The 24,204-nt window shown below is 42.6% G+C and overlaps 2 protein-coding genes across 4 annotated transcripts in view; one reads left to right on the top strand and one right to left on the bottom strand.

Moving 5' to 3' along the window:
- Positions 1-10,853, bottom strand: part of DDX31 (DEAD-box helicase 31) — a 45,370-nt gene extending 34,517 nt beyond the window's left edge. For 2 of the 3 annotated variants that reach the window (XM_075185295.1, XM_075185293.1), the window contains exons 1-13: positions 10,626-10,853; positions 8,838-9,082; positions 7,968-8,043; positions 7,293-7,336; positions 6,460-6,530; positions 5,231-5,295; positions 4,062-4,106; positions 3,904-3,945; positions 2,810-2,874; positions 2,278-2,397; positions 1,799-1,905; positions 682-905; positions 286-435 (exon numbers count right to left, since the gene is read on the bottom strand). In XM_075185295.1, the coding sequence (XP_075041396.1) occupies positions 286-435; positions 682-905; positions 1,799-1,905; positions 2,278-2,397; positions 2,810-2,874; positions 3,904-3,945; positions 4,062-4,106; positions 5,231-5,295; positions 6,460-6,530; positions 7,293-7,336; positions 7,968-8,043; positions 8,838-9,082; positions 10,626-10,715 (1,344 nt within the window). In that variant the 5' untranslated portion in view covers positions 10,716-10,853. The remainder of the gene's footprint in view (positions 1-285; positions 436-681; positions 906-1,798; positions 1,906-2,277; positions 2,398-2,809; positions 2,875-3,903; positions 3,946-4,061; positions 4,107-5,230; positions 5,296-6,459; positions 6,531-7,292; positions 7,337-7,967; positions 8,044-8,837; positions 9,083-10,625) is intronic. The other variant, XM_075185294.1, reaches the window with a different exon arrangement.
- A 704-nt stretch (positions 10,854-11,557) lies between these two features.
- Positions 11,558-21,692, top strand: GTF3C4 (general transcription factor IIIC subunit 4). Its single transcript, XM_075185292.1, has 5 exons — positions 11,558-11,855; positions 13,572-15,356; positions 17,429-17,559; positions 18,489-18,577; positions 19,986-21,692. Exons 1-5 carry the CDS (start codon positions 11,586-11,588, stop codon positions 20,048-20,050), a joined length of 2,340 nt encoding a protein of 779 aa, XP_075041393.1. The 5' UTR covers positions 11,558-11,585; the 3' UTR covers positions 20,051-21,692.
- The last annotated feature ends 2,512 nt before the right edge of the window (positions 21,693-24,204 follow it).

The following is a 24,204-nucleotide window of genomic DNA, read 5'->3' on the forward strand; positions in this document are numbered from 1 at the left end:
GTACAGGGACTATATAATATAACCTAGCACATACACCTGTGCAGTGACTATATAATATAACCTAGCACATACACCTGTACAGTGACTGCGTAATATAACCTAGCACATACACCTGTACAGGGACTATATAATATAACCTAGCACATACACCTGTGCAGTGACTGCGTAATATAAGTTACAGCATGCACAGTATAATAAAGGTGTAACATACTTTGAGCATCTGTGTAATGTAAGAGTACAGTACATGCAGAGAAGGGATTATGCTACAAATAGTAGTATACTAACCTCTTGTTCCATGTTCCCATGAAGCCGCAGGAAGACCCTGGGGTCCTTGCCGTGGCCCCGGAGAGGCAGCACATTGCTCAGCAGTGTGAGATGGAACTCTACCAGCTCACAGCTTGGGAAGAACACGATCATCTTTGGTTTCATATCACACTGGAGAAATACAACAAAACAACTGATACAATGGAATGGGTGCAAGCACCACTCACAAGTGAGGAATAAAGTCTATTTTCAACAGAACTGATCAAATGTAAATATTATGACAATAGCAAAAAACACAAACATGTTTAGATACAGAATGCATTATTTCTCTTGCGGGCTATGGATGACACCATTATGCTGCATATAATCCCACCTCTAACACCAACAAGCTGCTGTTTCAGAGCACCCGGGCCTCACCTTCCACTTTCCCAGGATAAAGGCAGACAATGTCACCAACTTCAGCTTGCTGGGAACAACCACAACATGCTGGTGAAGCTTCTCCGGCATGGCGAAGCCGGACGAGTCCGTATCGCTCTGCCCGACGTTGGATTTTTCTTCTCGTGGGATGTCAGTGCTAGAATCTTCTGTGACTGTCACGCTGACCGGGTTCTGCAAACTTATGTCAGCCAGCCGGGCCACTCCTTAACAGAGAAAGCAGAAATAAGTCACATACCCTTATTACCTTTACCACTATTCCACAGCAGAAGAACAACATGAGGATTTCCTAACCCATAGACGCTTATAAGGTATGTCATGTTAAGCACATCTTGTCTGACTGGTTGCGACTAGTTACACTTCCTTTAATACATACAGATCCTGTGCACCAGTTTTTATAAACCCCACCCTCACCCCTAGCAGCCAATCGGTATCTAGCATTAACTTCATTGGACAAATTCCGAACTGCACTCTGCTTTGGGTGGGAGCGCTGTACAGGAACGAAAGGGATTCCACACCCATATAATGGATTTGTACAGCAGAATAGCTATTCCTGCTTCAAGCAAGAGGATTTTGTCCAACTCAGGTAATGTTAGATACGCTTTACTAGAGTGTATCCGACACACAGTTGCAGATAAGTTGTTAGTAACATTTGTATTTAAACATGTAAAAGAAATCCACAAAAGATAGCAAATGTCCTTTAAAAGTAATAAATGATGATAATATCGGCTGTGATTTGACCCAGTGAAAGTGATAGTTCTTACATAGTAAAATCTCAGAGAAATCAGGTTTTGATATTGCCTGAATCTTGAGGATTTGGCAATCCAGCTAAAAAAAAAATCGAGAGGATCACTTTCCAAACCCATCATGTATACAAAATTCAGCACTATGTTAAATTGTATCACATAGTACGGAACATCTAGAAACTTTACTCAATATTTGAATAAATCAAAGCAGCCAATCATACACTTTCATTGGCTAACTTTCTCTAGACTAGACCAAGTGCTGGTGTAGTACGGCGCACAGAAACACAATGTTAGTAAATGGGCCACAGCGATTGTAACAGAGAAGACAGACCTGCCCGCTGGGAACGCCTTACCCTGACTGAGCGTGGCGGAGAGTAATACATTCTGCCGATGCTCACTCTGCGAGTTCAACGCATTCAATATGGTTGTGATGTCTTTCTCAAAGCCCAGGTCCAGGATCCTGCAAACCAAACAGGGTCATTAAAGAGACCTGTCCCTGGTGAAACCCTCATTAAAACAGCTACATTCTATAGATGTTGTGGAGAAAGAATATACTATCCTGTGGACTATACAGACAACAAGGCTGATTTAAAGAGATTATTTCAAGGCTGTAAAAAGATGGAGACGGTGCATCTGGGGGTACTAGATTTCCCACCATGTCCTAGGTGCCTGAAATCAGGACTCCTTCTAGATGTGTAACGCATTTCGCACTTTCCATTGCACATTTGCGGATAATTGCAGTTATAGGTGCACACTGGCTAACACACAAGAAATTTCTCAATTAATAATGACATCCCAACAAATGATCCCACTTCCCCCCCAACCAAGTTACCTGTCCGCTTCGTCAACTATGAGCCATCGCACGTGGGTGAAGTGGATGCTCTTAGTTGACTTGATGTGATCGACCAGTCTCCCCGGGGTGGAAATTAGAATATTTATGCCCTTTCGTAGCCTTTACAGAAATTCGGGAAAGGAAAGAAGACCAAATTAGAGGTTAAGTAGTATGTACTTCACAGACAAATGTGGAGCAAGTATACTCTTCTTAGACAGAAAACATATCTAGAATTTTATCTGCACTTTTCTTAGAAACGCATATGATCCCAATTCATTCCGTATAGAGGACAGTTCAGCTGCTTATTCTGCAAAGTCAAAATGAAATTCCATTCATGAAGATCAAAGGAACAGTGGCAAGTCAGTCATGAAAAGTATACAGCAAAAGCATCTTTCACTTATGGTAGGGAACTTAATTTACTTATTATATTACAGTACTGCTTTCAACATTATAATTTAGCATAATGTGACTTAGAAGCAGATGGTGATAAGTGCCCTGAAAGAGGACCTTGTATATTACAGACTGACATTACCTGGCCTTTTCAGACTTCCTCTTCTCTCCGCCCATCAAAACTCCAGGTACAATCCAGGTGAAAGGCTGAAACACAGACACCATTCGTTACCTAGCATGTCACAGAGAGACCTAACTGGTAATAAATCGGGAAAATAAGCCAAAGTTGTGTGCAATCCTTCCATTGAATTACACCTATCTGCATATCATTCACGCTATGTTCATATCATTTCTCCATCCTGTGCCATCCACTCTCATGACTTAAACCTTTCACTCCTGACCTCTGGAATTCCATCATCATCATTTATTTATATAGCGCCAACATATTCCGTAGCGCTTTACAATTGGGGCAAACATAGTAAACTAATAAACAAACTGGGTAAAACAGACAGAGAGATGAGAAGGCCCTGCTCACAAGCTTACAATCTATGGGACAATGGGAGTTTGACACATGAGGCTAAGGCTAAGTCTACATTTTGCATTTCGGCCCAGCCAGGCTGCAAAGGTAAAAGTGACTCATAAGCTAAATGATCCTGTCACACAACAATGTTGGTCAAGGGGTAGTTGTCTTGTGTGAAATTGTGTAACGGGTGCTAATAGGTTAAGGTAATGAGGTTAAGAGGGTGGTTGAGGAATATTATAAGCTTGTCTGAAGAGGTGGGTTTTCAGAGAACGCTTGAAAGTTTATAGACCAGAGGAGAGTCTTATTGCGCGAGGGAGAGAATTCCATAGAGGAAGCCCGAAAAAGTCCTGTAACCGGGAATGGGAGGATGTAATGAGGGTGGATGAGAGACGCAGATCTTGTGCAGAACAGAGTTGCCATCCCTCTTGATCCACTTCAAGCTCTGTCCCTCAGCCTGTTTTCAGAGCTAACAGGAAATCCTGCCTTCTAGTTTGCCAGCACAGTCAAGCTAGCAAAACACAGGCCGATCCTGTATCTTGGCCTTGATTGGTTTCCACTTTGGGCAAATACTGTTTCATAGTAAAATTATATATTGCATTCTCATGTATATTGGTTCAAGTCACCAAATCAGTCAAACGGCTGCTCTAGCTGTGTGTAGATGACAGCCAAGCTCTACCCTCCACAAAGAATGTAATTGGCCGAGTTATACTGACCTTCAGCAGCTTCTGAATGATGGTGAAACTTTGCAGGGCCAGCTATGGGGTGCAAGAGGACAAATAATAAACAGTTTAAATCAGTTTATAAAGACTTTTTTGAAGCAGAACAAGGCAAATAACACAGTAAGACCCAAGTCACAGGAAATGTTTCTTACCTCTCTCGTAGGGACTAAAATGAGAGCGTACGGACCATCGCTGCGCTGTTGGAAAATGCAATGATTAAAATTAATAAGTTCCTAAAGAAATCTATTCATGAACCACATAAAGTGCAATTAGTTCACATTGTAAAGAATTGCTATAAAAATAGGATGTGCAGCATGACTTAGAATTGGACTCTGTATTTTGTTAGCTTAATTTGCATGATTTTATTATATATTTGCTTTATTTTCACTTTACTCTTCAATAATCATGAATAAAAATTATGGGTATAACACTTATTAAGAGGAAACGTAGAAATACAGTTCTATCAATGGAATAAAAAGTACAAATGTGATCCTTAAAATGAAGATATTGTCAATGCCCCCGTGTCACAGTTGATGCATTTAACAGGAAATTCGACCCAAAGCTAAACATTTTTTGGCTGGAGGTCGACGAGAAGAATTTAATGAACGCTTACTTACCTCTCACACGTCACCAGATTTGTCGGGGTCCCTGATGGGTCTAACAGCCCCCCCGTCTACTCTCCAGTTTGAAAACAAGCCGAGCAGGTACTAATGCCTGGGTGATTTAAATATGCTAAGTGGGAAGGAGAGTGAAGTGCATCATGGGAACTTTAGACCCATTAGGAAGCCCTGGCAGCTTGGGGAACGGAACGTGGATGATGAATAAGGGTTCATTGGTTTATTTTATCTCATTAAAGTTTGTTTTGGAAAAAGACAGTAACATTTTAGGAGACAAACAGATGAGATTATATTAATAAGGGGGTTGGCTCTTAAAGAAATAGCAGGTAGGCCTCCGAAGGACCGTGTTACTCTTTCCCTCATGTACATCCACATCTGGGCTCCAAACACGCAACATGTAAACCGATTGCACGGGGCCCTTCCCGAACTGCGATCTGACAGTGCAACTGTGTACGTGCTAGGCAGACAAAGAAGTAGTTGAACAAAACTTAAATATGGTTCCATGTCCATATAGTAACTAATCTTTATAGTCTCCTGAGCAACAGTGCCCCTAGTGTTGAAATATGCAAAATAAAGTGCTTCAGGACTGTATATTTTCTTCAACCATTAAAAATTGCATTTTGAAAATGATTACCCTTTTAAAACATGCTAACAAATAAAATAGCTCCTGTACATTGTTATAGCTGACATTACGCCGCAGTTACCTGGATTTTGGGGGCGGCAGCCTGCAGAGCCTGAACAAGTGGAATGCCGTAAGCCAATGTCTTACCTATGAAGAATTCCAAACACAATTATTATTGGTAAGCTTTCCATCCTCTAGACCAGGACGTGACAAGGAATTTTTTGCCCTAATCAGAGATTATTACAAACAAACAAGAGCTTTAGGATCCCACTAACCTAAATTGTGTTGGTACTAATATAGCAGGTTTTACTAGATAGAGAGGGTATGGGTTATAGATTTTGTAAGGTTTTTGCACAAAAGTTGTTACTTTTTGTTTTAAAAATAAATTGTACCTACATGGTGGAGATGCAGCCATCGCTGAAAATGTTCTCCGTTAGGATACGTACTCAAGGTTACATAGTACATAGCTTTAGTTGCATTCACCAACATGGACAGTCCGTACAATAGCGATGAATGCAAATGTCACATACTGAATGAATCGGTGTCCAACAGTACAGAACCAAATTACTACTACACGACAAAGGCCCCTCTCTATTTTCTTTTCCTCCATTCTTTGCTTCCAAGCATAGCCAATTACCTTGTGAACTTTTGTTTCTGTCTACTGGGTGCAGTTTACAGGCACCATTACTACTTTGTGTACACTGGATGCAGTTTACAGGCTCCGTTACTACTTTGTGTACACTGGATGCAGTTTACAGGCTCCGTTACTACTTTGTGTACACTGGATGCAGTTTACAGGCTCCGTTACTACTTTGTGTACACTGGATGCAGTTTACAGGCTCCGTTACTACTTTGTGTACAATGGATGCAGTTTACAGGCTCCGTTACTACTTTGTGTACACTGGATGCAGTTTACAGGCTCCATTACTACTTTGTGTACAATGGATGCAGTTTACAGGCTCCGTTACTACTTTGTGTACACTGGATGCAGTTTACAGGCTCCATTACTACTTTGTGTACAATGGATGCAGTTTACAGGCTCCGTTACTATTTTCTGTACACTGGATGCAGTTTACAGGCTCCATTTATATTTTCTGTATGTTAAATGACACATTTTTCTTTCTTACAAATAGTTTCTAACAAGTAGTGTTCTGTGTCACTTTGTAAGCTGTGCAGTTTGTGCACTTAGCTCTTTAAATTGGCGAAAATACGCTATTTTTCCGCACTTAATTTTCTCCCATATTGCGACCAACCCAGGATTAACCACACAGCGTTTCCTTGATTTCGAGATTGTAACTGAAAACAGCTTACCGGATCCAGTCTGTGACCGAACCATGGCGTCTCTTCCAGACTGCAGGGCCGGGATTGTCAGCTTCTGGACGCTGATATAGAAAGCATGTTATAAAAACAAGACATTTATGATGGACTGTCTAGTTCTGTGTTGATGAATTTAGAAATTAACTTCTTAATTACAATACTCTAAAGCATGCTCACAGATACTAAAATTACGCCTTCTGTATGTAGGCCTCCTAGGCCCAAACCACTCAATGGGGTATATTTACTATACTGAAAAAATGGAGATGTTGCCTATAGCAACCAATCAGATTCTAGCTGTCATTTTGTAGAATGCACTAAATAAATGACATCTCCACTTTTTCAAACCCGCAGTTTCGTAATCTAGCCCAATGGGTTTCGTGCTATAAAAGACTTCTTCCAGGGGTAGGTCTTACATGACAAAACATGTTGGATAGTTTGATACCTTAAATATTTAAAAGTGAAATGGGCCTCCCAATGGTATGGACTGTATACCTAAGGACTTATGAAAGCACTTGGTAGGAGTTTTATAGGTCATTCTGTTACTGTAAAATGTTTAATGAATTTGTGCTTATTCATTAATAACTTAATATTTAGTGGATACTTAAGATCCATTTATAAATGTACCTGGCTACTTTCTTAACAGGACATGTAGTCTGAACATTAGGGTATAAAATACCCTGGTCCATAAGGAGTAACTAACAATAGAGAAACATAACTGACTTTTCAATCACTGCATTCAACTGTTCCTATGACGGAAGCTCTGTTTCTTTATAATAATACTACTTGAAAATAGAAATTTGTTTTTATTTTTGTAAAAATGCACCAACCTGGTCATTTTGGTCATATCCAGGACATTTGTGATAGTGGATACCTACAGAAAATAAATAATAATGTTCATTTTCTTACATTCATACAGTTCCTATAATATAAGCAATGACACCAGAACTCACTAAGTTATTAGTTATATATTAATTACACTTGTGTATAATGATATCATATCCTGATTGCTATGTGCGTGCACAACTTGTTCACTGAAAATCATTCAAAAATTAATTTGTTAGATAAAGATTCGTAAAATTGCCGCCTATGCGGGCAACTTATAGCAAAACAATGCCAAAAATACATCACGTCTGTATTCTGCCCTTTTTAATCAGTCTGGCATGTACCGTGATAACAGCGGATAACTAACACTCTCTGCCAATTTAATATGCATGGGACATGGCTGGGCTCAACGGATGGAGTGCACCTGAATTATGCATAACTTATTAGGAAAATTTTAGGGGAGGAGCTTAATTGAAGTCTACCAAAATTTATGTTGTTGTTATTCAATGTCCTACTAAACAGTAAGACCAACAGCAATTTTTCGATGCAACAAAGACCCACACCAGATATATATCTCCGAATATATAACCAGCATTATTACAAATACAAATATCCCGCTGGGTACTGCGATTTGTGATCCATTTACGCTATTCACACATAAGATCTATGAGGTTACTTACCAGATGTGGGTGTAAGCCCAGCTCAGAGAATGAATCCGAGGAGAAAACGTCTTCCTGTAACTGCTTCACTTTTGTCCTGTTGAAAAAAAATTCTCAATATACCCTAAATAAATTAAAGACAAAGAGCAATTCCAGCACATTAACACCCGAAGGCCCTTCTAGTTTGCTCTGTTTACATAAAAGGGGGCTTCTACCCACAGACAACTTTAATTTAGTCATATCCATATACCCTACTGCGACTTTTACTAAATACATGCCTTGATTTCCACATCTTCCTTCTGTACTTTGTAGCCGTGTCTTTTGATTGCCGATCATGCAAGAGGAGGCTAGACATGTATGTAACCTGCCAGGTGTACTAGTTAAGATGTGCGCTGCATAATAACTGGCACACGTCAAAATGAACCGCAACTCAATCAGGCAACATGTGTAATTTATGGATGTCTAATGATTTAAGTGCATGACCTGGCATCCTTGAAGCTGCATTGCCATCTAGGAAAACATTTTCTCAGGTGGCCCCTTCCCTTAGCCGTTGCCTCAAGGGCAACTCTGTGCAGCCGTTCTTTCTGGGGCGCCTCTGTTTCTCTCATAGCAATGGACAAAAACCATGGGGTAAAGATGAAGACCAGTCACAAGGCTCACGTCCTTTCCCATCCACTGACATTGCAATATGGTGAGCTTTATTGATTTGCTGGTTCTGGGGATGGGCAACCTTAAGACAATATTTGTAGTGCAGCTTTAAAGGGTATTGGCCACTTTTGGACAACTCCATGTTACTAACCTCCCCCTACATATTATCCCCACATTGAAAACCCCCCTTTAACCAAGATTTACATGTTGGACCAAAGACATAACAATTGTGTAGGCACCAACCTCTCAATGTCAGGAACCTCCGGGTTGTTTTTGAAGAGAGAGGAGGTTTTGACAGATGGTCTTCCCTTCGGGCGCTCTTCTTTCAGCCCTGACACCTTCTTAAGGGAGGAATCCGCTTTTAATTTTTTCCCAGGTCTCTTGTCAGCATCTTTATTCTGATTTTTTGGGACGGAGGGAAGCGCTGAACGCTTTGATGAAGGCTCCTCACCGGCATCTTGGAATTTTCTTTTTACAGCTTTAGACTTCTGTTATTGTTAGAAGAAAAATATAACGAATATCAAAGTACAACCTACTTCCACTTTAGGACCACTTCCTTCATTAATTCATAACGTTTATATTTCTCTTATAATACTGATCGGGATAGCATCATTTACGGCTTATAGTAATCTTGACAGCGAAGGGACATCGGGACGGTTTTGTATGTTTAAGTTGCTCAGTGGCCGAAAAAAATTAGCCAAGCCGGATGATGAAAAATAGGTCACATGACAGTTATAGGGATGAGGATTTGTTTTTCCGGTACCTATGACCGCCTGAAAAATTCAGGTCCTTTTGCAGGAAGAAAATATGTGCACCTAACGGAAAATAGAGTGAATGCCCGCCTTGTCCAATCCCACCAGCTCAATTTAATAATCCCATCCCGGAGGATAAAGTCTTGTTTTTTATTCACTGAAGTACAAAACTAGGCTCACTCATGCACCTAACTAACACTTAGGGAGGAATTCCCTTGATAGCCAAATTTCTCCCATTCAATGGTACAAACCTATGCACAACTTCACAACAATAAGTAAGAAAGCACGTCACCAGTTTTTATTTTAGTGCAGACTTTAAAGGGGATGGAGATTACTGTCAATATTTATTGTGATTGGCCGGGGAATACCTGGCCAAAAAAAGTCTCTCAGGATTGGATGTTAACATCATGTGATCAGCACTCATCGTTTGCTGGGACACCCTGTTCAGTCAGGTACAGAATCCCCAGAAATTTGATAAATTTTGATAATGCTTTTATTCCAGAATATAGCTGCAGCACTGGAGAAGTCGTTTGAGATGGGGAGTGTGAGTTAATAAGGGAGGATGATAGGCATAAGTCCTTAAGTCCTAATACAGCACAATAATGGTGGGGATGCAAAAGGATGCAGCATCATAGAGAACTTTGTAAAAAAAAAAAATATTAAATAGTATCCTGGAGTAAACCACCAGTAAGTGCACTCACTGGCAGAGAGAAGCAGCATTAAATTGTTAGTAAGTGAAAACCAATCTAGCATACTGATCGGGATTTTTTATTTTTTATTTTTTTTAAAGTCATTGGCAAAATCATTACATATATAGCATCAGGAGAAATTTTCTGTAGTGTGTATCCAGCCCTATGGAGGATTCTCCGCGCGTGGTCACCTGGAGAATTTAGAATACAAACTGTGCTGTGTGTGGTTGTCAGAAGTTAAATGGACAGAGAGCCACAACATGGAATATAATGTTATAACCGATCCAGTGATTGAACAATGTTTTATAACCTATTGTTGCAACTGAACTTTCCCATACATAATAAACATCCTGCTTTACTGCATCAGCCAGCCATGCCTTGTCAACATAGCAATATTGTGGGAATTAGAATATAAACATAAAATAGAAAATAACAACAACGGTGTAAAGGGCAGAAAAATAAAACTATCAACTAAACTTTATGTGTACTTTTAATAAATGACACAAGTAGATCTGATCATCGTTAGTTCGCACCTATGTAGCTCTGCTATGCAAACTCACTTGTAAATATGCTGCTTTTAGTTAACTTACCCAGTTCCCCTGTCTGTGGAAGTTGTTGCCACCCCTGTGTAATGAGATGGGTGCAGCTGTGATGTTGAGGATCAAACCCTGATCTCCCATGACTCATAAAATCCAAATTCTTTGCAAATTAAAATCCATTCAGCGCAGAATAATCACTGTACATGTCTCCAGTAATGTGGATCAGAGACAGCAACACATGTGAGCAGCAGGGTTCCCAGAAAGGACCCAGCAGCAGGCTGTCCTCTTAGCGCCTGACTAAACCCACCGCTATAAAAAAACGAATATTTAGAATAATAGATAGCTGTTGTTAATAATCCATTAGGCAAATGCATTTTTTATTATTATTATTCAATATAATTTTAATTATAGAAACATTTATTATCCTGTCTCCACTAATGTAGCCATTGTACCGTAGACATGTCAATGATCCTAATGAGCAAAGGTCTCCGATAAAATGGCTGCCACTATTATTAGCTATGCATGTTTTCCAACACTTCTTTAGTTATATTATGTCTATCAGTTGGCAATAATTTGAAAAACACAATAATAATGCACAGCATGTGCCTTCATAACTATAGAATTGGTAGATATTTATTTTCTAGCAACAATTATTTTGTTATTTATTACAAAATGTCAGGAAAAAAGTGTTATTTTAAGAATAATGATGATATTTGAATGGACAATAATATGTTATAATCAATATCCACAACTCTCTGAATTCACATTGGATAGGATTGGATTAAATTGACTTGGATAGCACTGTGCGATTAGGTAGAATTGTAAATAAAGCTCATATTTCTTAAATATATATATATAATGTTTTTTTCCTTATGTGACACAAAGGGAAGCAGAAGAAATAATATAATTTCCAGGCAGGCGCTCCCAGGGGCAGCCTGGTTTCCATGGCACCCGGTGTCCTGTCTTGCTCCGTGTCGCGCTGGATGAGGGCAGACTGGCACTGGAGAGAAGATGTCAGAGAAGGAGCAGCCGCCGGGAGCGGACCAGGAGCCGCGGCCCAGCTTTCGGCTGACGGTCACTAAGCGGGAGCCGGCGGTAAGGCTGCTGCACCCGGTTACCGGGCTGGAGCCGCTGACATGGTCGGAGGATCACCGCCTGTCTGTGTGCACCAGCAGCAACGTCTCCATCCTGGAGCAGGTGTGTGACATCCATGGCAGCAGCCCGGAGCTCACCCTGCACCGCACCTGTGTGCCCGCCCCGCCCAAGACCTGCGTCCTCCGGGTAAGGCTCCCAGCCTGGTACTAGGACAGAGCCCCCTGCTCGGGTCCTATTGTCTGTTACTACTGCTCGGTACTACTGTGTTCTGTATGCAGAGTGCGGGTGTCTGACGTGGGGATTGCAGGGTTTACATACAACAGAGACATATATGGTAGACATAAAACATGCAGACATAAGAACAAAGGACCCTTCTTGTGAGTGTTTACAATTTAGTAGGAGAAGTGCATTGTTGGGAGTAGCGTAAGTGTGAGGGGCGTGTCTGAGGGAGGTAGGGGGTAAGTGTGAGGGGCGTGTCTGAGGGAGGTAGGGGGTAAGTGTGAGGGGTGTGTCTGAGGGAGGTAGGGGGTAAGTGTGAGGGGCGTGTCTGAGGGAGGTAGGGGGTAAGTGTGAGGGGCGTGTCTGAGGGAGGTAGGGGGTAAGTGTGAGGGGTGTGTCTGAGGGAGGTAGGGGGTAAGTGTGAGGGGTGTGTCTGAGGGAGGTAGGGGGTAAGTGTGAGGGGTGTGTCTGAGGGAGGTAGGGGGTAAGTGTGAGGGGTGTGTCTGAGGGAGGTAGGGGGTAAGTGTGAGGGGTGTGTCGGAGGGAGGTAGGTGGTAAGTGTGAGGGGCGTGTCGGAGGTAGGTGGTAAGTGTGAGGGGCGTGTCGGAGGGAGGTAGGTGGTAAGTGTGAGGGGCGTGTCGGAGGGAGGTAGGTGGTAAGTGTGAGGGGCGTGTCGGAGGTAGGTGGTAAGTGTGAGGGGCGTGTCGGAGGGAGGTAGGTGGTAAGTGTGAGGGGCGTGTCGGAGGGAGGTAGGTGGTAAGTGTGAGGGGCGTGTCGGAGGGAGGTAGGTGGTAAGTGTGAGGGGCGTGTCGGAGGGAGGTAGGTGGTAAGTGTGAGGGGCGTGTCGGAGGGAGGTAGGTGGTAAGTGTGAGGGGCGTGTCGGAGGGAGGTAGGTGGTAAGTGTGAGGGGCGTGTCGGAGGGAGGTAGGTGGTAAGTGTGAGGGGCGTGTCGGAGGGAGGTAGGTGGTAAGTGTGAGGGGCGTGTGGGAGGGAGGTAGGTGGTAAGTGTGAGGGGCGTGTCGGAGGGAGGTAGGTGGTAAGTGTGAGGGGCGTGTCGGAGGGAGGTAGGGGGTAAGTGTGAGAGGCGTGTCGGAGGGAGGTAGGGGGTAAGTGTGAGGGGATTGTCAGAGGGAGGTAGGTGGTAAGTGTGAGGGGCTTGTCGGAGGGAGGTAGGTGGTAAGTGGGAGGGGCGTGTGGGAGGGAGGTACGGGGTAAGTGTGAGGGAGGTAGGGGGTAAGTGTGAGAGGCGTGTCGGAGGGAGGTAGGGGGGGGGAAGTATGAGGGGCGTGCCGGAGGGGGTGGGTAGCGGGGTAAGTGTGAGGGGCGTGCCGGATGTGGGGTAAGTGTGAGGGGCGTGCTCGAGGGGAGGGGGGTAGTTGAGAGGAGTGTGCTGGCAGGAGTAGGGTGGCTCTAACACAGAGGTGGGATTTCGGAGAGTGTGTAAAGATTTGAATGCTGTGGGAGAGTCTGATCAGGCATGGTAGGGAATTCCATAATTGGGTAGTGGCATAGAAGAAGCCGTGTAGTTGAGTGAGATGTGAATATCAGAGGAGGTGAGGTGCAGGACAGAGGTAGGTTTAATGAGGGAGAGTGTTAATGCTTTTACATTGTTATGTTTTATGTTACATGCATTTAATTTCCGGCTATCTACGTACAGAATTAACATTTCCTCCCTTCTTTCAGATTGGCTCGCCAAAAGATGTGGAGCAATGTAGGGCTCGGTTTGCCAGATCTAAAGACCCAACAGTCAGCCAGAAGTTTATGCTGGACAGAGTTTTCAATCCAGATGGGAAGGCTATGCCCCCCTTGCAAGGGTACAAGTACGCCTGCTGGTCTCCCGTGGGCTGCGACGCCAATGGAAGGTGCCTCTTGGCTGCTCTGACTTTGGACAACCGGCTGATTGTCAGTGCTAACTTCGACCGGCTGCAATGGAAACAGCTGGCTGACTTAACTGAGATGTACGGTGAACGCCTCGCTCAAAGCAACTACACAGCGACTGAAAATGGCACCCCTGCGGAACTAGATGACTTTACAGAGTTCGAAAGACGCCACAGCATGCAGACCCCCGTGAGGATGGAGTGGTCAGGAATATGTACCACTCAAGAGATACTGGAAAACAATACATGCCGGGACGTGGGCACCGTTCTTTTGGCCGTGCTCTTTGAAAATGGTAACGTTGCCGTGTGGCAATTTCAACTCCCCGTAAAAGACAGCTCCTCCATCATATCCTGCAACACCATTGTGTCCGGCATTGAATCTCCCAGTGTCTTGGCATGGTGGGAGTATGAACACAGCAGCCGTAAAATGAGTGGACTGATAGTAGGCAGCAGCCTTGGCCCTGTCAAAATCATCCCAGTAAATTTAAAGGCGGTCAAAGGGTATTTCACGTTGCGCCAACCGGTCATCCTCTGGCAAGAGACCGACCGTCTGCCAGTCCACAGTATCAAGTGTATAGCTCTTTATCACCCTTACCAAAAATGTAGCTGCAGTCTTGTGGTAGCTGCTAGGGGATCGTATGTTTTTTGGTGCTTACTGTTGATATCAAAAGCCGGTCTCAATGTTCACAACTCCCACGTGACCGGACTTCACTCTTTACCGATCATCTCTATGGCTGTTGACCGACAGAACGGGACCATATATACATGTTCTATTGATGGCAAAGTCCAACAACTGATTCCCATATTCACAAACGTTGCTTTGAAGTTTGAACATCAACTCATAAAGTTGTCCGATATGTTTGGCTCAGTGAAATCTCACGGTATCTCCGTCAGTCCGTACGGTGCCTACTTGGCCTGCATCACCTCAGAAGGTTTGAACAATGGAATTCATCCGGTGAACAAGAACTTTCAGGTTCACTTTGTGGCCCTCAAGACATTCGAGGAAGCGGCTGCCCAGCTCTTGGAGAGCTCTAGCCAAAATCTCTTCCGGCAGATGGACCTAACGGACCTGGTGCGCTGGAAGATCCTGAAAGATAAGATCATCCCTCAGTTTTTGATGGATGCCTTGGACAAAAAGATTGAAGGAGGACCATTGTTCTTTTGGCGATTCCGTCTTTTTCTTCTCAGAATTTGGTACCAGTCATTCAAGAAAACCTCCTCTGAGGTGGTGTGGAAGCCTCCTCTTAAGGACTCTAAAGTTTCCAAGCCCGATGACACTTTTGTAGAGACTAGCATAGTGGAGGAACAGAAGGACCAGGACGAAGATGGACGAGTGAGCGAGATTAGCCCTAGTAAAACATCGACGGACACCGCAGAACCAGATGTGGACTGTTCGTCGGCTGAAGAAGGCTTAGTTGAAATCCAACAGAAAATTGATGCTGTCGAGGGACATTTAATCCGGGAACACATGAAACATGTCCTTGGGGAAGTTTATCTACACACGGGCATCACTGAATATACAAGTATACCCACACGTGGCGTCTGTGCCTACCTGATGGCTAATAGGGACAGTGATGACCGGACAGCACAGGTGCTTCCTCTTGTTTTGTATTCAGTGTTTACCATCGCAATTTGTTTCCTGTGTCTCTCATCATCATCATCATCATGATCATCATCATCATCATGTTCATGTGTTATTGCTCCCATCAGACTTTGCTGGCTGAGAATGTTGGTTGCTGTAGTCTGTGTGTGTTTGTGTGTGTCAGTCATTTCCACACATTAGAGCAAATCGGTTTGTGGGCTAAACGTTTGTTTATCCTGTGAATACACTAGTGTCACTAGTTCCTATAAAATAATTGGCTCAGTATTGGTTAAGCCCATAAAATGGCTGCGTCCCTATGTGAAGGAGTCGGGTACATTCATATATGTAAGACTTGGTTGCCTGATCCGGTTTAAATAGTGTAAAAGGTGAGTGCAACATTTTAGTAACCTTTCTGCAAATCCGCCCACTGCTGAGAGAAGTGTGAAACTAGATTGGAGGCATTGTGGATGGGAAGGAGTGGACGGCTTCCATTGCTTGCTCTGTTGGCTGAACGGACACTCACAGCCTCATTTAGAGACCGAAGCAAATAAAAAAAAAAAAAAAAAAAGGTGCAATTTTGCTCCTGGACAAACAATGCAAGAGGGGCAAATCCATTTATTTAATTTTTTTGCACACAGGGGAAATACTGGCTACTTCTGCATGTAGTAAAAAACACTGGATGGCTTCATATTTTACACTGCAATTTACAGTTGAGCTAGGGCGAGGCTCTTCGCAGCTCTAAATCTCTGCACATTTTAAATGTCGCCTCCTCCTCCCTACAGTGCAACTTGGTTTTGCTCCTTTTTTTTTGCTTTGTAATAAGGCTCAGTGTCTGAAGGCGTGTGGAGGGCTATAGGTAACATTTCGGGTTACAAGGTATTATTATTGTCATTGATTTGAAAAGTGCCACAGTGCTCCACAGCACCAAACACTGGGGAACAGTGTCATAATGTTGAAGGGTAAATATTTTATTTTATAGATGGGGTTGGACAGCAGACAACTGCTCTGTTAGGGTACATACCCAGTGGCGTTTTAGAGGCATTCCAGCTAGTGTTTGTAGGCTTCCTAGTGTATTAAAATGTAATGTACTGGAATAGATGTTGCACTAAAAAAATGTGACCGAACGCATGAAAAATGGCAAAGGTAGGACTAGGAAGAATGATTACTAGTGTCTGACCCATTTGCGTTGTATAAACACCTGTTTAAAGGGGAAACTCACTTACAGAGCCATTAAACTTCTAATACGGGTTAATTCGACATGGAAGCATATATTGTAATACTCAACATTCTACAGCATACATTTTCAAGTGGGGGCGGTACTATCGTTTGGAGCGATAGCTCCTGATTGGTTGGCTACAGAGCAACATGAATCGGGTGCTCCGCTCATAAACACTGTTTCTTTCCCTTGAAAACAAACAAAAAAACAAAGGACGATGTAAATAAAAATGACAGCATCTCCATAGCAGCAAGAGATGGGTTGAAAAATTCTCTAGGGTGGGCAGTTTCTTTGTAAAACCTCCTCCTGCTCTTGGCAGGCCAGCAGAAAACATGGAGGAAGGGGTCAGAGGTCACAGCTTTGATCACATGTCCTCTCGCCAAGCAGCAGGTTTCTGTATGTTGGCAGCTAGAGAGATGATGCGTGAGAAATAGTATCCCTGTTATCATCACCATTTATTTATATAGCGCCACTAATTCCACAGTGCTGTGCGGAGAACTCACATCAGTCCCTGCCCCATTGGAGCTTACAGTCTAAATTCCCTAACATACACACACAGAGAGACAGATACTAAGGTCAATTTTGATAGCAGCCAATTAACCTACCAGTATGTTTTTGGAGTGTGGGAGGAAACCGGAGCACCTGGAGGAAACCCACGCAAACACAGGGAGAACATACAAACTCCACACAGATAAGGCCATGGTCGGGAATCAAACTCATGACCCCAGTGCTGTAAAGCAGAAGTGCTAACCATTAGGCCACTGTGCTTCCCATATTGTTTATATTTAATCATTTGATGGTAAGCTCAGCATGTCAGGAAGGTGATGTCCATTATGTGACTGTTTCCCTTCTGTGTGTGGAGCAGGTGCTGATCGGTCACGTGGAGAAGAAGATGAATAAACAGACCTTCCCGGAGTACTGCAGCTTGTGTAAAGAAGTCTTACCGTTCACTGACAGTAAGAAGGCTCTCTGCCCTAACGGGCACCTGTGGCTGCGGTAAGAGGACCGAACGCCCGCTGAGTGGGCAAGATATAGATGTGGGATCTTTTATCACAAGACGTGGTATCCAGCCAGTGCAGAAAACCAGTAACAGACCGTATATAAATGGTGCAGCTTGGTGTTCATGCCATAAACAGACATGATCATCAGATGTAGCATTGTATAGTCACTGTGAGGAATGCTGCTACGTATATTAATGAGCAGTGGAATACCGTACAGAGACATGATGGAGTGCCTGCTTACACAGTCACTGTGAGGAGTGTGCTAAAAAAAATGCCAGGCCAGGGTTTTTGAGTTTGTTTTTTTTTTTTGCTAGGTTTTAGTCCTGGTGTTCCAAATTACAGAATTTGATAGCCGTCTGCTAGTCTCCAGGATTCCAATCTATCCAGCTGGGTGTACACCTGTATGTTTAACAAATGCTATATTTTTAGTAATACACACAGCTGGGTGGAGGGAGCAGATCAGATTATTTTATTTTTATATGGGGCATCCATTTACATTCCCCTTAATGCTATATTGTAACTGGTGTACCTTAGAAATTCACCGTCAAGCAAATGTGGAGGAAAGAGCAACACAGTCCCACTCTTACCATCATATTCGCCTTAATGTGGCTGTCTGTGGGTGTGGCCGGAGGAGGAGTTGGGGGCGGAGCAAGGTGAAACACACGGTGGTGGTTTTATCACCATACAGCCTGTTACACTGCTCTCCTCTCAGGTCTGAGGTGGGCAGTGTCCGCTGTGCACCACTAACAGGGCACCGTTAGCACATACAGCCCAATGTGTGCACTGACAGCGCATTCGGGTGTTCACAGAACACCGCAGGCTCCTCCGCATACCACCCTGTGTCTAAAAGAAGACGTAATCTGAACTATGTATAATTGCTATGTTCTGTATTTCCCATGTTATATCTACATGATGTTTTTCCAGGTGTTTCCTGACGTACCAGGCCTGTCAGAATCTAGATTATCGGAGGTGCCTGCTTCATGACAGCATTGCCCGCCGTCCAGTTACTGAAGGTAAACCTCGCTCTTCATTTTTTCATCTGCCTATTATTTACACACTACACTGTCCTAGACCTTGTAAGACGGGATTCATTGATTTATATTAAACTGATGCACAGGAAAAAAGTTGCTATTGCTTACAGCAACCACTCTGTTCTTTTTTTTTAAGCCATCCTGGGTTGCCAGGGGTTACCGCACACTTTTCCCGGGCACAATTTTCCTGTAATATCTCCTATTACGAAACGAGATGTTAATTTTGTTCCAGGATGAACACGGCAGCTCGGAGTGAGGGCTAGATGCCTTTTAAGTTTTGTTGTAATAAATTAATGAATATGGAGCGGAGAGAGGGGAGCTGTGAAAGCCACAACTAATTACTCTCTAAACTCACCAGATAGAGGGGCGCTGGAATCTGCTTCAGTCAGAGGAGTTAAAAGCTGAATTTTTAAATGCTATAATTCAGCCAACATTGAGTAGGAAATCGTCTTATCCGTTGGAAGTTGTGGATTTAAACAAACTGCTGGAGCTTTCTATTTTTTAATTGAGAAGATGTTTTATTAGAGATAAAAGGAAAGTGGGAGGTGGAAGATGGAATAAAGTTCTCGACTGCAAGAAATCCAATACAAATATACATGGGGCAAAGTGGTCAATTAAGATACAGCGGTACAGAATATCACACGAGGAGCAGGGGGGTTACATAGTGTAGGAGGGCATCAGACTTCTCTTTTAAGGAGCAAAATGAAAGTATAATCATTTATTTATATAGCGCCACTAATTCCGCAGCGCTGTACAGAGAACTCGCTCACATCAGTCCCTGCCCCATTGGAGCTTACAGTCTAAATTCCCTAACATACATTGTAGAATTACTTACTAAACATAACATTTATAAACGATCTTGGGTCAATAAGCGCCTGTAAGGTTCAGATTTGACTCTCAATCAGCAATAATTTTTATTGGAGCACATAGGAGGAGCCAGCAAACATGACATGTGACCTAACGCTCGATCTTCGTTCTCCCGTAACAACAAATAGTGGACAATCGTCATCAATTTATATAGCGCCACAGATTCCGCAGCGCTGTACAGAGAACTCACTCACATCAGTCCCTGCCCAATTGGAGCTTACAGTCTAAATTCCCTAACAGACACAGACAGAGAGAGAGAGAGAGAGAGAGACTAGGGTCTATTTTGATAGCAGCCAATTAACCTATCAGTGTGTTTTTGGATTGTGGGAGGAAACCGGAGCACCCGGAGGAAATCCACACAAACACAGGGAGAACATACAAACTCCACACAGATAAGGCCATGGTCGGGAATTGAACTCATGATCCCAGCGCTGTGAGGCAGAAGTGCTAACCACTCTGCCACCGTGCTGCCCATTAAAGTTTTTTTGCACTAAAATAGTATTTTTTTCTGATTGTTTTCCAGACCTGGAGTGGATTAAGAGATTGCTGAAGGGACCCTGCACTCTGTGTGACGCTCCTGTTTTCTAGCACTTTTTTCTTTTTATTATTATTTTGTGCAATCTGTCCCTGGACCACAAATGATGTACAGACTGCTCACACCAGCTGGGGTTTATTTTTACTTTTGTTTTCTAAAACCTTTTTAACTCCCTGGCAGTATTAGATGCTGAATGGGTTACAATACACAATGGAGACGATGGCCCAAGCCTTCAAGCGAGAAGCTTTTGCTTTAAAGGACGTGAAGAGGGGATGGAGCACACACTGTCGATGTCTACGAAGGCGTACATTGTTTATTTATGCATGCATATTTATCCATTATTGTTAGCATTATATACTGTATGCAAGATTTACACCTCACCTGCAATATGGGCATTTCGGATCAAGCTCTCGTCCCAGTACCGCTGAGGCCGCTGTACCTACATGTTGTGTTATGACTCATGAAGAGAGGAACTACATGTTCTAAAATACAGACTTAATGATATTATTTATTATTTAGCCGTTTCAGAAGTACTTTTATGATCGTAGTCAGTGTTACTTGTTAGTAAATCCTCAAACTGCTCCTGTTACCAACACTTACTGGGAGGCGGCCATTTTGTTAGCCATACAAATCTATTTTCTTACGAATGCAGCCTGTTCGTTCTCTAGGTGCTGGTGACGCCATTGAATGTCACAAGTTTTCGTGGCTCTCTGTCATTTGGTACCTTAATAATGTGATTAATTCCTTGTTATTAAGTTTCCATAGTTATTGGCTTGTCCATTTTGGTCAGTTGGTGGGCCACATTCTCCTGAATACTAGTACATCCTGCAAAATGGCTGCCTCCGTGGTAGGTGACACTTTTAAAACAATGTACATTTTGATGAGATCTTATTTAACTGATGGGGTTATTTTTACATATTTTTTTTTTTCAGCCTAATTTAAGAAAGCTAGTACATCACTAAATAAAGACGTTTTGTAAGTAACTCACTACCTGTATAACAATAATCATGAAAATAATTATCCTTGCAGTAACAGAGCTATTTCAACAGATATTATCTGATATATTCAAAGTTAGCACAAAAGTGCTGTAACTGATAGCATCCAATCCAGTGTTTCCTGTCATTAGTGCAGCTTGCACTAGAACGATCTCTGCCGAAATCTAATTGGTTAAGAGTTATATCACATGATTTGTGCCTGGACAAGGTGGGAGCAGCCATTTTGTCGGCCGAACCATTATTCATGAGCAAGCCAGCTATTAATTAACTATAACCAGTCCATCATCAAGGAACAAAGACCGTGCTCCGTGACGTCAATAATGTTTAGTGAAATGATTGGCTGTGCTGTAATTTATAGGTTCAGCCCATAAAATGGCTGTTTGCATTGTGTGCAGGCAACAGGGGACACTTTGGGAAACATTAACATATAATTCTAAATAAATTGTAATTTTGCCCATAGCAGCTAATCCTGTTCTAGCTGTCAGGTTTCCAGTACTCTTTAGGAAATGAAAGCAAACATCTGATTGGACAACGCCCCCTGTTGTAGAACGTTAGTTTCCATTAATGCCCCTCCCTCCTGTAAATATTCTTTCTTTGTTCTTATGTGAATGTATTTGTGTATATTTATAAAACTATTTTCTACATTTTCCCTGTAATTGTCCTAAAGCTCAATAAAAAGAGGAGGTTTGTAATAGCCACATCCTGTCTTTGCCCCCAGTTATTAGAATATGAAAGACGGACTTCCTGCCCCACCGAGAGCCCCCCTACCTATTATGGACAGGAAATAGAGAAGGTTAAAAGCCCCTCTGCACCCTCTATTATAATACACAGGGGAATCTTGGATCACATCTACAATGGCAAAAAATAAAGCACATTTATTTTAACACAACAATGGCACTGAATAGTAAAAGTGTGCGCTTACCTAACAAACCAGAGATTACACTAAGCAGTCAGACGGGAGCCTCCTGCCTACAGGACCATCATTTATCTGAGGTTTCTAAACAGGTTCTTGACATTCTCCTCAACCTGAAATCTATTGAAGGACTCTGTTCCTGCAACGTTACACTTGAAGGATGCCTATTATGATACATATTCATGCTACTTATCCAACGCTTTTAAGGTCAAAGCTTCCCCCAGGTCCAAGGGCCGTTCATCTTCACTTTTTGGTCGGCTGGTTGGTTTTTAGTTGCACCAAGGACTTTTACATAAACCATAAAAGAGGTGGTGGCATTTTTAAGACCACAGCAGATCCAGTTCATTCCATACCTGGATGACGTCCTGATAGCTCCAGACAGAGAACAGTTTGTCGCCCAATCTGTTTCCGGTGCGGGTTGTCCTGGGCAGGGTGATTATTTTATCCTATCTCGGAGTACAACTGAGTAAATGATGTCAATTGTTTATTTATGTACATAACCTTATCATTCACTATCTCATCCGCCACTAATAGTGTTTATTCACTGAGGGCCACCAACAGACCCTTATCAATTGGTGCAATGTACAATAGCTGACTATTCAGTTGTCGGCGGAAACACCAAAAATCTCGCGGTTATTACGGTAATAGTGCACGGAAAAAACGTTACTACAGTAATTTTCTCGCTGGAATTCAGCTCGCGGCTCCCTGTAATAACAATAGTAGTTTTTACGCGGCGGGATTTCCGAACAATTGAATACCCCCCTAAACGGCGGGTTTGAAAATGAGATGTTGCCTATAGCAACCAATCAGATTCTAGCTGTCATTTTGTAGAATGTACTAAACAAATACTAACTAGAATCTGATTGGTTGCTATAGGCAACATCTCCACTTTTTCAAACCTGCATTTTGGTAAATATACCTCTTAGGATTAAACACTGATGGACATTTTCTTACAGAGCAGGAATGGAAACATTGCCTTAACACTTAGGTTGGTCATGAGATTTTATATATATATATATATATATATATATATATAATGTTTTTTCTGCCTCCTCTTATACTAATGAGTAAAATGTTCGCTAATGCCACACTGACGTCATTTTTATTTTTAAACAAAACATGTTATGTGGTCATTGTACATACTCTTTCCAACAAACCACGTAAAAAGAAGCAGGGAGGAAGTACTGACAGTTAATAACGATATATATAACTTGTATTGTCATTCTATCATGGACATTTTTAAGAAAATCAAGAATTTCAACTAAGCTCTCCCCGATTCAGTCACATAAAGCTGAGGATTTAATCACCAAGCTCCAGTTTGGTCTCACAAAGCATAAAGAGGATTTACACAAATTTAAACTTGATAAATTGGATAAGGTAATTTGTGTCTATAAAGAAAAATATGTATGTTTGCCTTCTGGGGGAAAGTGACCCGGAGATAGGGCCATATTAAGGGCCACATGGGCCTGGGGCTGAAAATGATAAAGGGCCTATTGTGAGAAGTGCCGTCCCGCTGGAGGTGTGGCCAGTGATGTGTGGGTGTGGCCAGCTGTGTGTGGGCGTGGCCAGCCCCATGGAGGGCATAGCTTGCACTTCCCTCCAACCACCTACATCTCCCTCCCATCCTCCCTTATATAAAGAGTGCACCACTAACTGGATCACACAGCATGTATGTAACGTGAGTGGAAATACGTCCCAGCTGTCCCTCATGCCGGGACAAGCTCCTGGCTGATCAGGATAGTCCCCTAAAATCAGGACTATCCTGATGGAATTGGGACAGGTGAGAGGTAAAGATATGTTATTTTATTGACTATTGAAAACAAAAATGCAAACAATGGTTGGTTATTTTTATTTATAAAGTTCTTTAATAGAAACATACATGAAAAAATCCAATTTTCAGGTTTTTAACAGAGTACAGGGTGCTGAAAACTTAAGGAAAAAAATAATAATAATAACTTGAATCTATGTATAACTATATATAAAGGCTATTGTATGTATCTTTATTGATCCTAATATATAAACATTCACTGTCCACTTTATTAGTTATACCTGAACACCTGCTAGTTAATGCAAATATCTAATCAGCCAATCATGTGGCAGAAACTCATTACACAAAAGCATGTAGACATCAGGGGTTGGCTTGGCTGGGGGACATCTGCTCCCTGTGCTGGTCCCATAGTCGGCTACCTTGGGCTGGGTCAATGGGCCACCTGCATTTTTTTTCCTTTAAAATGTTCCTAATAGGCTGCTGAGTTGAGTTTTCCCTTCCCCCCCATCTGGCTAAAATTTGCCAGCCCTC

This window comes from Mixophyes fleayi, chromosome 9 (genome assembly GCF_038048845.1).
Source record: "Mixophyes fleayi isolate aMixFle1 chromosome 9, aMixFle1.hap1, whole genome shotgun sequence".
Classification (NCBI taxonomy): domain Eukaryota; kingdom Metazoa; phylum Chordata; class Amphibia; order Anura; family Limnodynastidae; genus Mixophyes; species Mixophyes fleayi.